The sequence below is a fragment of the Eurytemora carolleeae genome, unplaced genomic scaffold (genome assembly GCF_000591075.1).
Source record: "Eurytemora carolleeae unplaced genomic scaffold, Eaff_2.0 scaffold510, whole genome shotgun sequence".
In the NCBI taxonomy this organism is placed as follows: Eukaryota; Metazoa; Arthropoda; class Copepoda; order Calanoida; family Temoridae; genus Eurytemora; species Eurytemora carolleeae.
The window spans coordinates 90,352-103,943 of NW_019396395.1; the positions used below are offsets into that span (position 1 = coordinate 90,352).

The 13,592-nt window shown below is 31.8% G+C and overlaps 1 protein-coding gene across 1 annotated transcript; it reads left to right on the plus strand.

Moving 5' to 3' along the window:
• The first annotated feature begins 708 nt into the window (after positions 1-708).
• Positions 709-13,201, plus strand: LOC111702378 (uncharacterized). The gene is made up of 16 exons (XM_023474045.1): positions 709-862; positions 2,981-3,075; positions 4,220-4,255; positions 4,799-4,836; positions 4,937-4,989; positions 5,314-5,414; positions 6,296-6,397; positions 7,762-7,819; positions 8,635-8,729; positions 9,699-9,777; positions 10,222-10,243; positions 10,515-10,568; positions 11,151-11,201; positions 12,189-12,251; positions 12,328-12,387; positions 13,071-13,201. Exons 2-16 carry the CDS (start codon positions 3,022-3,024, stop codon positions 13,168-13,170), a joined length of 966 nt encoding a protein of 321 aa, XP_023329813.1. The 5' UTR covers positions 709-862; positions 2,981-3,021; the 3' UTR covers positions 13,171-13,201.
• Positions 13,202-13,592: the final 391 nt, after the last annotated feature.

Consider the following 13,592-nt stretch of genomic DNA (forward strand, 5'->3'; position numbering starts at 1 on the left):
GAATTTATAATGTATATTCGGTTTATTGATCATAAAACATAAAACATGGGAATTCAGTGACGAATTCGATATCGTCTTTGTTATGAATTGGCATTGTAATACCTAATTTCAACAGCGATAATATTATTATGTCTGCTAGAATTTATTTTATGAAAAGGATAAAAGACTGTAAAGATGTGTCTATAATGTCTCCGCAAGATGAACAGTGAAGACGGAAAAGTTTACTCTGTTTGTATACTGCAATTTTCTTGTTTTACTAAGTACAACCGTATACAGTCAAAACATAAACAAAGAAAATGTGAACATAGCAGACGAAATTCTTACAGATTACAGCTTTCTCAGTAGGTATCACGAGTATCACTTTTCTAAATCAAAGTATTATTTGAAAAGACCATATCAAATTCTTCACTGAATTCCCATGTTTAATGGGACACCCTGTATAATACAGTGTTTAGGGACTGTCAGCTCAATTTAAAGTGTTCCTCCAAGCAAAGAGATCAATGCCTGATTTACAACCAGCAATTGATTTCATGTAAAACGCGGTTCTCCCTGTACAAAAACATAAACTACATTTAGCAAATCCCAAGATCTAGTGTTTCTAAACCCAACTCTGTTTTAATTGATAAAGACGAAAACTGTGGACATAAAAAAAATACCTAAATATCAAAGATAATCTAAAAAGCCTTTACTAAACTCCCATGTTAAGCGGAAGACCCTGTATATTCATATTTGTTTAGCTGTCTGTTCATCGTGGGAGATGATTACAATTTGTGGGACCGGACTGAAGTTTGGGGTCAGATTAAACCCTTTAAATTAATCTGGGACACCAGCCCTCCACTGGTTGATAATATTGCACAAATTGGTAAGATCATTTGAAAGGACTTGTTAGGAGCTCCTGGACTACAGGGTTAACCACAAAGTGACGAACTGAAAACGTATCGATTGAAAAACAAAGCATAAATTGAACTTTTGGACTTAATTAAAGTTTTATTGGAATATTTCATGATCTTGCAAAGAAAGGCAAAAGTATAGCAGCTGCAGGGTGTCAGGATTTTATGGAAAAGTTCAGAATGACACCCTTATAGTCTTCTCTAAAGCCTTATCTTTTGTGAGTAAAACCATCTAGCTCCAGCATGGGCAATTATTAATTTAATAATTAATTAAAGTAACTGCACGTACAGAGTTACCCATTAAGGATGAGACTGTAAAAGGACGACCTAAAAATGACAAATCAAAAATTTAAAATTTGGTCTATTGTGTCTAAAATATGGCCTTCTAATGGTAAACCTACTGCATGATTTGGCAACGAAAGAAATAAGTGTTGCATCCGTCCTACGATACTTCGGACCTACCCGCAATTGGTTTTTCAGCAGCTTTTAGCTGCTGTTGGTCCGATGTACTGTAAGTCGGATACACACTCTATTTTAAGAAAAAAGTATCCGACCTACTGTCGTCTGAAAAATAAATTTCCTAAAACATAATTTTTGTTTAGGATTTTTCTTTTTTCCCCGTATTTTTATAAAGTGGAAAACTCTGTTTGTTATAAGTTTGTATATAACTCACGTTCCTCACGTGCCCCTTGACAGATTGGCCAAAAATTGTGACTTTAGAACTCGGGTTAAGTCTCCGAAAATTAACTTAATCTAAGCTTTTTACAGTTGTTCATCACCAGAAAATTTATTGCTACTACCAAAACATTACAATAAAACTTTTGAATTATGATGTATGGCGTTCCGGTAAACATGGGAATTTACAGACGAATACGAAATCGTCTTTGTAAAGAATAAACGGTACCAGTACAAACGTCGGACACACAAACTTCGGACGGTACAAACCTGAGACTTACAAACGTCGGTCAGTACAAAAGTCGGACCAGGACAAACGTCAGACTATAGTACAAACGTCGACTGGTACAAACATCGGACAGTACAAACGTCGGACTAGTAACAAACGTCAGATTAGTGCAAACGTCGGACTAAGGATTAAGGAAAAGAACTGAGTTCTTGCCACTAACTCAAATATTATCATCCCTATATCTTTGCAACCTGGTAATGGTATTAACCTTTGATACTTTCAACTGTTTGATCTTACAGATTTCATAGGTTGAACTATTAAGGTTAAACGACGTCGAGTTGCAAAGATATAGACATTTAAACATCAGAGTTTGTGACAATGGAATTCAACTCCTTTTTGGTTTGTTTTATACAGTGCTACATTCAAAGATTGAGATTTTATTCAGTAGTCTTTGATTTTTATCACAAAAAGTGAGTGATTTTAGGTTTATATTTCTTATAGCAATGGTCTTTTTTCAAACTCAACCAAAATCCGACATTTTTCCTTATAAATGTACCCGTCCGGCGTTTGTATACTGGTCCGACGTTTGTCTCAGCCCGACGTTTGTATACCAGTCCAACGTTTGGAATTTAGACTTTTCTACTGTCCGATCTTTGTAACGTCAGACGTTTGTGGGTCCGACGTTTGTACTAGTACGTAATTTCAATGCTACAAATAGAGCTACGAATTTATGATACTTTTACAGTTTGCAATAAAAACATAAACAATCATATTCTGTACTGTAAGAGAATAATATTGCATTCCTTTTAGACATCACCTTAATACATCAAAATATTTTACAAAGAGGATATGTAAATCGTCACTGAATTCTCATGTTTATTGTGACACCCTGTATATTCATATTATTTATTTATTTAAACTATCAAAAATCTTTTTTTCCTAATATTTATACAATCATATTTTTTTCTCACAAATTCAAAGGAATTGAGTCTTTGCAGCCACAAACTGATTTTCTAATCCCTATATCTTTACAACCCAATGTTGTAAACCTTAGCTATTTCAAACTATGTATTCTGTTAGATAAAATAATCTAAGTTTGAAATATCAAAGGATTACAGCATCAGGTTGCAAAGATATAGGGATTAGAAAATGAGTTTGTGACAATGACTCAATTCCTTTTTTTAAGTTGAACCTCTTGGTCATGGTTCAGTTCTGGGCCCTGCAAATATGAGAACATTTAGATCTGATGGAGTTATGTTAAGCTCAGTTCAAAACTATAAGGTAATTTTATCATTTCGAAGCCACGAAAATGTTCTTCTAAATATTAAAGAGATTGGGAGATGTTTCTCATATTCTGTTTATTTCGGACAAAATAGGATTTGATAGTTCGATATAACTAACAAAATGTTCGAAATTTATGTTTTTGGTAATTCGATACAACATACAAAATTTTCGTAATTTAAAAATGTTTTCGGTCGTTCAATATAACGAGCAAAATGTTTATTATCAAAATACATATAGTTCGATATAACGAACAAAATGTTTATTATTAAAATACATATAGTTCGATAAAACGAACAAAATGTATATAATTAAAATATGTTTTCTGTGGTTCGATTTAAGGGATAATTTTTTATTATCGAAATGGGCTTTCGGTCGTTCGATATAAGGAACAAAATGGTTCGATATAAGGAACAAAATGGTCGGGTTCGATATAAGGAACAAAATGGTCGGGTTTCTTCCAAATATTCTAGCGGGTATATTTACACGGAAAAGCAACATCTACACTAGTGATGACAAGAAAACTCGGAAATAGACTAGAGTAAGAGCATGGGATACATCAATTGTGCAAGTGTAAACAGACCCATTTCACTAAATTAGTGATTTTATAAGTGTCTATGTAAACCTATTAACCTAGTTGCTTTGTAACAGCATCAAACACACTCAAGTTCTGCTATAAAGTCGTCTTCCTATTTAAGAGTTTTCTGGTTATCACTGTATGTGATCAAAAATTGATCTCTGTCACTTAGATCCACCAGACCATACTTTAAAAAGTTACATACATTTTTAAAACTTCGTCAACTTTGAAGTGTTGCAATGCCATGGTCTTTGATTTCACTCCGTTGACTCACTTTCTTGTAGTCCTAGACAAGTACAATTTAGAATTTTAAAACACTTGTTGTAAGCTTTAGGTTTTAAGATGTAATTCTCAAAGAATTTTGAGTCAGAGCTTGCAATCTTGGGATCACTGTGTCTTATGAAAACCTACGGATTATATAGTTCTTCTTCTATATCCTGTGGTGGTCATAACATGCAGAGATCAATTATAATGATCCTCTAATTTGAAAGTGCCCGTATTAAACATCGAAATCATGCGTTCAAGTTCCAAACTCCCAAGTGATTTAATTATCTATTTTAATGTTAGGGTGGATATATGGCGGGTCAACAACAAGCTTGGCAGGTCATTATCAATAATTAGTACTTTAAAAAAAATATATTTTTGGAATCAATTGAAAAGATTTTCTTCTTGCCAAGTTTTCATCCAATAAAACTTTTTTGGTCACCGCTAATAAACTAAATTAAACTAGATATATAGTGCATAATAAACAGGAAAGTTAAGGTTATTTTACTTTACCAAGGGTTCCCAAAATAGGCCGAGGAATCCCGTGGTTAAGTCAAATTTTAATTTCCCAAAAAAGAAGTTAGAGGATTAAAAGGTTGGTAAAAAGGCGGTACACTTTTGTTTTGCAAACTTATACATTTTTTCTATAAATCTCACAAACAAATAAAATGTTTAAAGAAAAAAAATATGAGTCACTTCAAGTTAACATTTAAACCTTAAATTCTGGTATTGAATATTGTTAAAAGTATATAATGGATTGAAACATTATAGTTTCTCTATAAATTAATCAAAATGAAGCTGTTAGAATTTAAACTAAAACTTTTATTTTGCAAATAACATATTTAAGCATTAAATGGCAAAAAATTGTTAATTTGTATTAAGGCAACTTTGGATTACTACAGAAATGGCACGATTTTCAGGTAATAAAATGGAAACCAAATTTGTATAGCTTTGTTTTGGCAAAATTATTGATTTGAATTTATTTGAATACAATTGAAAATATATTTATATCAAATTTAGTGTTCAGCCAACACAAGAAGATATGTGGGTTGGTGGAATTCTTCCTAAAGTTGGTAAGCTGCAAACTAATATTTTTCTGCACAATGGATCAGCTTAACTTTGTTGGTCAGATGGCTTGGTGGAATCATTATAAAAGATTAAAGAGTCCCAAACTTTAAAAACACTTCAGTAACAAGCCTCAAACTTTTGAAAAGCCCCTGAACGAGGTTGTGGACAGAGAATCAGGTTTAAATTTTTTTTGGCAATTTTTCGAAAATATAATAAATGGTACACGATGGAATTGTACCCTGCATGTGGCAGAGGGTAGAGGGAACTCAAATTTAAGGATCAAACATTTTTACATCAAATTCAAAAGTCTTGACCTTTGTTTTGTTTAGGCCAATTCGGCAGCACCTTGATCTCCATGTATTCTCCAGAAGTTCTAGCAACAGCTGTATTTGGAATCAAAACTACACATGCGCACTTTAGGCAGGATGCGGTAAGATAATTATTTACAAGTTCTACTATCAGAGAAGTTAAGGGAATTTTACTTTACCAAGGGTTCCCAATACAAATGATTTGTAGGCAAAATTAGCCAAGGGAACCCGTGGTTAAGTAACATTTTTAATTTCCCGAAAAAGTACAGTGATTACTTATCAAATCATTAATTAAGTTAAATGGGTCTAGCTGTTTACACACCACAATTGCTATTTCCAATGCTCATCGGCTTATTTAAAGTCATAACTTAAGTGTCTAAAAGTCGTCTTCTTATTTCAGAGTTTTATGGTTATCATATTGTAGTTGTATACATTTTTTTCGTCTTTTGAGATGCAAATTCGCGAATTTTTCACGAAACATTGGCAGAGAGGGTCATTATTTAAATTAATTGTCCATAGGGACATTATTTACACTCCTGTATGCCGAGTCCATTAGCGCCTGATCCAATCAGGGTTAGTCCTGTGTTTGTTATCTATTCTGAACCAATAGAAATAGTATGGCGGTAACATCTATCTTTCTATCTATCTCATTATCCAATCAGAGTTATGAAACCTTCAATCGGCGCTATAGTAAATGAAAATATTTACTTCCACTGAAACTATATAGTGTGTGACTTAGCGTCCCTCTTTTGGGGGAATCATAGGTCGGTAATGTTGGTCAAAGGCGGTAAAAATGTACTACAGGAAACTTATGGAAGTTTTGCACATCTAATATCTTTTGGTTTTTAAAATTACTTTTATTTTTTGTTGGGTTTCTTTCGTCCACAGGAATAGTATGAACGACTTTTGCTTCAGCCTCAGTTGTTCTTTAAAAGATCAATTTTCAAAAACACACATGTAACTTTTAATACCCTAATCATTATCCTTCCATCTTTTGGTATAGTTCGACGAATATCACGTCCATATGGCCGAAGAAGGATTCGGCTGGCTGGTTGGAAGACAAGATGATGCTTTTGTGGCTCTTTATTCATGGCAGCTAGGATATGTAAGTTAAACAAGGTTATTATTTCAGTTAATTTTTTAATGTTAGCAATATTATTTTTCCTTTACATTGGTCAAATGCATGCATGGAGTGAACACTTTTATTATCTTTTAAATAACTTTTAGAGCATTGATTGACAATAAATTAATTTTTCTGTGACAAAGTTCAGACTTAAGTTGATTTAAGATAAAAAAGTGAGCATCATTAAAGGTTGTATGAGTGTATCTGGCATATCATAAGGTTATCAAAATGAGCTTTGCCAATTTCAATATTAAAAAATTTGAGTGTATCTGGCATATCATAAGGTTATCAAAATAATCTTTGCCAATTTTAGTATTAATAAATGACAAATATATGAATGGTCCAAATAATTTTGCCCTTATTAGATAAATTGGTTTGTAAATGGAAAATCTTTCTTTGAAAGAGATTGCATTTGACGATTATTGAAGCATAGTTTTAATGAATTTTTATTGATATATTCTTTGGAGAAAAAATAACTGTGCAGTTGAACAAGCGGTTGAGAGTTGAAACACAGCTTAGACTATTAGTAAATTAGTTTATATAATTGATTATGTTATTTTTGATTCTACCTAGCTCTAGAATTAAAATTTCTTTAAAACTCTTTTGCCGTCCACCGCTGAAAATGCATTTTTTACTTAAATTTCCCTTCAATTGTAAATATTAGACATTTTTTTGGCTTCAATCGCTTTAAACACACATTTTCCTAGCAATCAAATGTATGTAAAATACTTAAAAACCCAGCGGTCGGGGGCGAAAATATTCACCAAAATTTATAATTTCAAATGTTGAATAATATTTTAATAAAAAATCGCATTTTTTTTTATTCTGAACTAGGTCGTAGACTTCAAGCGTTCGTTCAACCGCTTGTTCAACCTCTCCTTCAACCGCTTGTTCAACTGCTCGTTCAACCGCTCATTCAACTGCTTGTTAAACCCTTTGTTCAACCGCTTGTTCAATGGCTCGTTTAACTGCTTGTTCAACTGTTCGTTCAACTGCTCGTTCAACCGCTTGTTCAACCCCTCGTTCAACCACTTGTTCAATCGCTCGTTCAACTGCTTGTTCAACCGCTCATTCAATTACTCATTCAACCACTTGTTCAACTGCTCATTCAACCGCTTGTTCAACTCCTCGTTCAACCGCTTGTTCAATTGCTCGTTCAACCGCTTGTTCAACCGCTTTTTCAATCCCTCATTCAACCGCTTGTTCAACCCCTCGTTCAACCGCTCGTTCAATCGCTCGTTCAACCGCTTGTTCAACTGCTTGTTTAATCGCTCGTTCCATTGCTTTTTCAACCGCTTCCACTGAGTTTTTTTTTCCAGAGTATAATCATTGTTTATTTTTTTCAGTGGGAGCCCGAGAATATCACTGAAGAGGGAATAGTTTACAGAGATTTTGTATCAGAAGGAACACAAAATATTAAATCTGTTAATTATATTTACCAATTTGCACTTTTTTCTGTATAATTAACTTATTAGACGGGGACCGAATTTATTGAATTTGACCTGCTTATCATACTAGGCTGTTCAAATCACCGATTCAAATACTTTTTTTTAATATTTAACTTAGAATTGTGGTTCAAATTTGAACCAGCAGTTAGCGTTTTATCGAATTATCTCAATTTCGTTAAATTCGGTTTCTGAGGCATTTTCATTATTTTCAAAGTTTATTTTATTTTTGTACATAAATCTCTGGAATGGGAAGAGGTCGAAGACCAAAGACTTTAAATAGTCCAATAAACATGATACACAGTAAGTGTGCAGTGTAAACAGACCCATTTCACTTAGTAAGTGATTTAATAAGTCTAGTAAAACTATTTGCTTTGTAACAACCATTTACATTCAACTAGTGCTTTAATGTCCTCATCCTATTCTACATTTTTTCACCATTTTTATTCATAATCATTAGATAAGTTTTAAAGTAAACAGATGCAGTAAAAACCAGAAATCTGCAGAATAGAAGACGACATCAAAGTAATAATTAAATTTTCCTTCTAACTTTTTAAATCACTTGTTTAGCGAAATGGGTCTGTTTACACTGCACAGTTGCTGTCTCATGTTCATTAAACTATTTAAAGTTCTAACTAAAAAAGATTTCTTCTTCTAGAGTTTTCTAGTTTTTACTGTTGATAACTTTTTTGTTTTCTTCAATATTTTATAAAAATGTCAAATCTGGTCGTATGATTCCAATACATTTGTTATTGCTTCTATTTGTGTGTGAAGGTGTGCAGAATGTGTACATCTGTGAAGTAGGAAATCTCAAACTGAACGGTTCTTTCGAAGATTTTGTTCAAAATGTTGTAACTTCCACTGTACAGGTAATATTTTATTATTAAATGTCTTATACATGGGCCAGGCTGGCTATGGATAAGATGGAATGTCTCAAACGCAACCCCCCCCCCCCCATGCATGTGCAAAGGACATTTTATAACATTATAGTTCCTTTAAAAAAATATATATCTGCTAGCAATACAGGTTCAGGTGTTAGGGATATTCAAAAAATGAACTAAAAGTTTTTCATAATATCAAAAAAATATTTGATTGATGTGTGCATGGGAGTTAATTTTAATATTATCATTTTTATGGGGTTTGTGATTGCACATTGCATAAGTATTTAAGTACACTAGCTCGGGAAACCAGCCCTGTAAATTGTTGTTTCATCTTTCCTGTAGCGTCTGATCCAATCCTATCTATTTATCTATCTCATCTTCCAATTAGAGATGAATCATGAGCTAAAAATTTTAAAATGTGATATCCTTAATCACGATCAGATAATAAGTCTGGAGGTTAATAACAAGAGAAGAACAAACATTATTTAATCTGGAGATTGAGAAAGCATTAATCCTGATATCCACCATTCTAAAGTTCTCAGCTCTGATACCAGTGCTAAAAAGTAAACGGAAATGTGTACTTCTCGTGAAACAATGGTATAAAGCCAACCTATACTTAACTTAGAACCTTTAAACCAAAATAAGAAAATTTCTATGGTTTTAAAAAGTCCCCAATTAAAATTTAAGGGAATTTATGAATTATGATCGGACATACAAACAAACAGACGCCCAAACAGATATCACTTATGAATATTTATAAATTTTAGGAGTTCAAAAATATTAGATTTTTTGTTAAGAGATTTTTTAATAATTAATTAGAATGCGCAAACAAATTTAATTATTATCTTTAAGAAAAAGCCATTTAAAAAAATTGTTAAAAAAATAATACGCAAACAGTTAACAAAATTGGAAAATATTTGTAAATGCCTTAATTTAATTTTAAAAATATAATTTTAGGTAAATCTGGCATACAATGATTCGTTATTAGAGTGCCTTGTTGACAACGGATGCTTGGATAGTATTCCAGCGTTAATTGGTAAACATTTAACAAATTTTAATAATATAAAATTTTGAATTTAAGGTTTTTAAAATAAGTTTGTTTGCAAAATTGTCCAAAAATTCTGTATAATCTTCCTTCTGTCATATAAAAAAGCTTAAAAGATTGAAATATTGAAATGAGCCCAAGTTGGTCTTAAGAAAGATTTAGTCTGTTAAAAGTAAAGTGAGGCTTTATACAGGTTGACAAAGGACTCGGGCAGTGGATGTTACAGCCAAGTTTTAAGTCTGAAAATTTGAAAATTTAAAATGATCTAGACCTGGTTTTTGATTTAAAAAAAAAATTACACAAAATTTGACCAATCTATTAAATAAACTTGTTTGGAAATCTTCAAGAGATTTGTAAAAAAACATCTCAACAATTTATTTTATATACATTTTAGAAATATAAATTGACAAAAATAATTTGTTCATCTTTTTTCAGGATGTCTTTTGGACACATGCAGGTCAAACAAATATTAATATTTTAACCAAAACATGAAAATTGTTTTTCTGTTTTAACAGTATTTCTACGCGTTTCGTATCCGATTCACATCAAACCTCTTAAGTAGCTTTTACAGAGAACATTTGAAAATTATACATTTTTAGTTAGAAAAACAAGGAAATCTCAGTCATTCTTGCCCAGTTAAATAATTTACGGTTGCAATTTTGAATCTAATTGAACTTATCACTTTTATAATTTTACAAGAAGCAATGTTTCCAATGTTTTTTTTTCAGTTCTTCCTCAGAAGAGTTGTTTAGAAAAGAGCTTCAAACTGCTGTGGATCACAGGCAGAAACTATTTAATTTATTTTATCATTTTTTTTTAAATATTCAACCAAAAATTAAAATAATTTTCTGTCTTTTTTATCGTTTTTTTATCGTTTACTTTAATAAATAAAAAGTATTCTGAGCTGAGCTGAAAACTTAATCTGGTATATATCCAAAATCTAATCAGAATTCACTCATGCATTAATTGGCGCGAAATATTTCAAATTTCCCGGTTTCTTAGATTAGCTGTTTCTCCAAACCCCACTATCATTGGTTGAGTTATTTACACTTTTGTTGATACTGCAAGGTTAGGATTAGAGAAGATTATAAAAGATCAATTATTGATCTAGATATCCAAAGTTCTAAAGTTTTCAGCTCTGTTAATATTTGTAGTTTCTCAAAAATCGCCACAGTCAACATTTTGCCAATGCAAAATTTTCCAGTTTTGCTCTTCAATAAATAATTTTTAGAAATTATAAAATTAAAAGATGAAAATACTGCCAAATTTCAAATTTTTTAATTACTTCTGTGGTACAAAATTTGACGAAAATTTTAAGAAAAAAATTGTTTGATTTTTGTTAATTAAAGTTTTTCTAATTGAAGTGATGATCAACAAATCTTCAGTTTGGTTGCCCAGCGTGTGAATAATATTAGGTATTTTACAGGGTTACCAAAAAAGATGAAACAACAAAGACGACCTTAATCTCTTTAAATTAAGAATGTATTTCGGGCTTGAATGTAGTCTTTTAATGATTTATTAACCTTATTCCTGCTGGGGGGGGGTCAATTTTCCCACCCCCCTGTAGTATTTTTACATAACTCAAAAAGTATTAGTCTTGGAGGATGTTGAAATTTTCTGACTTTTCCAAAATACCCAAAGCCCTCCCTTTAGTCTCCAAACCGGGCTTTTATAATAACTGCCCATGAGTCCTCAGGCACACTGCCTGAATGACTATTCTTTTCTGTTACAAACTAAATCTTTGTTTGAACCCGCTTTCAGTTGTCAGAATTGGATAATTTTTAGGTTTTTGGAAAGCCTGTGACATCAGAAAATGCACAAATTTTCACATTTTTAGCTTTTCTTAAGTGCCCATCAGATTATTTAAATTTTGCAACATTTTTTACATATTTTAAATGGCATGGTCATTGGTCAAGGGCTTTAAAAAAAGTATGTTTTATCATTCACTCAAATATGGTTTGTTCCACTTAAAATTGTATTCAACGTTTCAAGATTTAAGCCGGCGCTCAATTGAAGCCGGTTTTTGGTGGATTTGAGACGTGGCTCAAATCCATTAAATTCTGTTAAATTCAGATAATGCTTTTGTTCTAGACTCTCCAAAGATTTATAAAATGTTGAAATCCAATGACTGGAAGTAGGTCTAAATATAGATTAAGTCTGGTATAGGTAAAATAGGGCATTAAGTCAGTAGGTATAAAAGCCAAGTGATAGACATGTTTAGTTAAAAAATTCAGAATTATCGCAAAAAAAATCCCCCACCCCCCAGGATAAGTAGGGTTAAAGGTTTACAACATCATGTTGCCAAGAGAGAAGGATTATAAAATTACAGTTTCTAACAATTGATTAAATTTTATTATCAACTTAAAAAAATTTCGATTTTTAAGTTGTTTATTTATATTTAGACATTCTGATGTCGATGTTGTCTATGTGAGAAACTCGACAATATTTGAGATTGGGTGGAACAGGTTTAAACAATTCTAAAAAAAATATTTTAAAAAATCACAAAAATTCAAAATAAAAACCAATAAAATATTGTTTTAGTAATTTTATTGTGGATGGAAACGATATTAGCACTGATGATTTCCAACGCTACAGCAACAGGTTATACAGGGTTTGCAAAAAACATTGGATTTATGTTTTATCGTCTTTGTTCATAAATACAAGAACTCAAGAAGTCCATTCTTAACAATTACTAATTGAAAACTGGACACGTTTAACATTTGTTGATAGTTTAAAATCTATGAATATCACCATGTCGTTCCAATTAGTTCTAATGTTTATTGAGAGAACTGAGACACGGTTTATATATTCTGCTCACTAATATGTCGTCTTTTAATTATATTTTTCTAGAAAGAAAATACTTCTAATATTAAAATGTCGTCTGTTTGTTGACGAAATATGGAACTGTGGAATTGTAAATCGCTTCAAAACTCGAGTTATAATTTCGTATATTCCAAAGAACATGAAATACAGCAAGTATGCTGTGTATGCACTGACCCTATTCACTGTAATAATTTGATTTAAACCCTATACTGGCTGAGGGGTCTAAATCCTGGTCTAAATCTATCTATAGCCTGGGGGGGGGCGTCCCGCGCCCCCATTAGAAAAAGGCCTTAGAGAATAGGTAAAAGGTTGAAATGCATGTTCTTAAAGCCCTATTTTTCAAGGCCAGCTCATTGAAATAAAAATGAGACTGATAGCATTCATAGTTTGGGTGCTAGAAAGGGTTGAACTAATGTTCTCATTCCACAATTTGTGGGTCTTACTGTACATTTTATTTTCAGGTTTACTAGCATGGATTGGGGGGCACGGTCTATAGATATCAAAACTGAAACATCAAATCTTTTCATGGACTTTGATACATTATCTATCGTAGAAACATAAAAATAGTTGAAATAAAACGAACTAAATAATATTTAATAAATAAAATATATTGCTCAGACAAATAAAAAAAGCTGTACATTGACTTCCAGTTTTTAGTGAAAAAAATCTATTTAAAACAAAATTTGATTTTTTAACATAAAAATTTTGAATATTTTTAGCCTATGTTACCCCATAGGATACCCATGGGCTCCTTAACCCTATTCTGATTGGTCTTCATGTCCCTTGTCTTGTCCAACTTTTCAAGGCCTGTTAATAAAAAAATAATTATACCTCTAACTTTAATGGTTAGGGTGTCAGGGATGATTTTAAAAATGTTCAAAAAGTATAGTCGAAATAATTTTCAAAAATAGTTATTTTTACTCATGGCAAATATTAACATGTGACACATGTTATTAAATTCATTTTTCAAGGGCCTTTAGAAT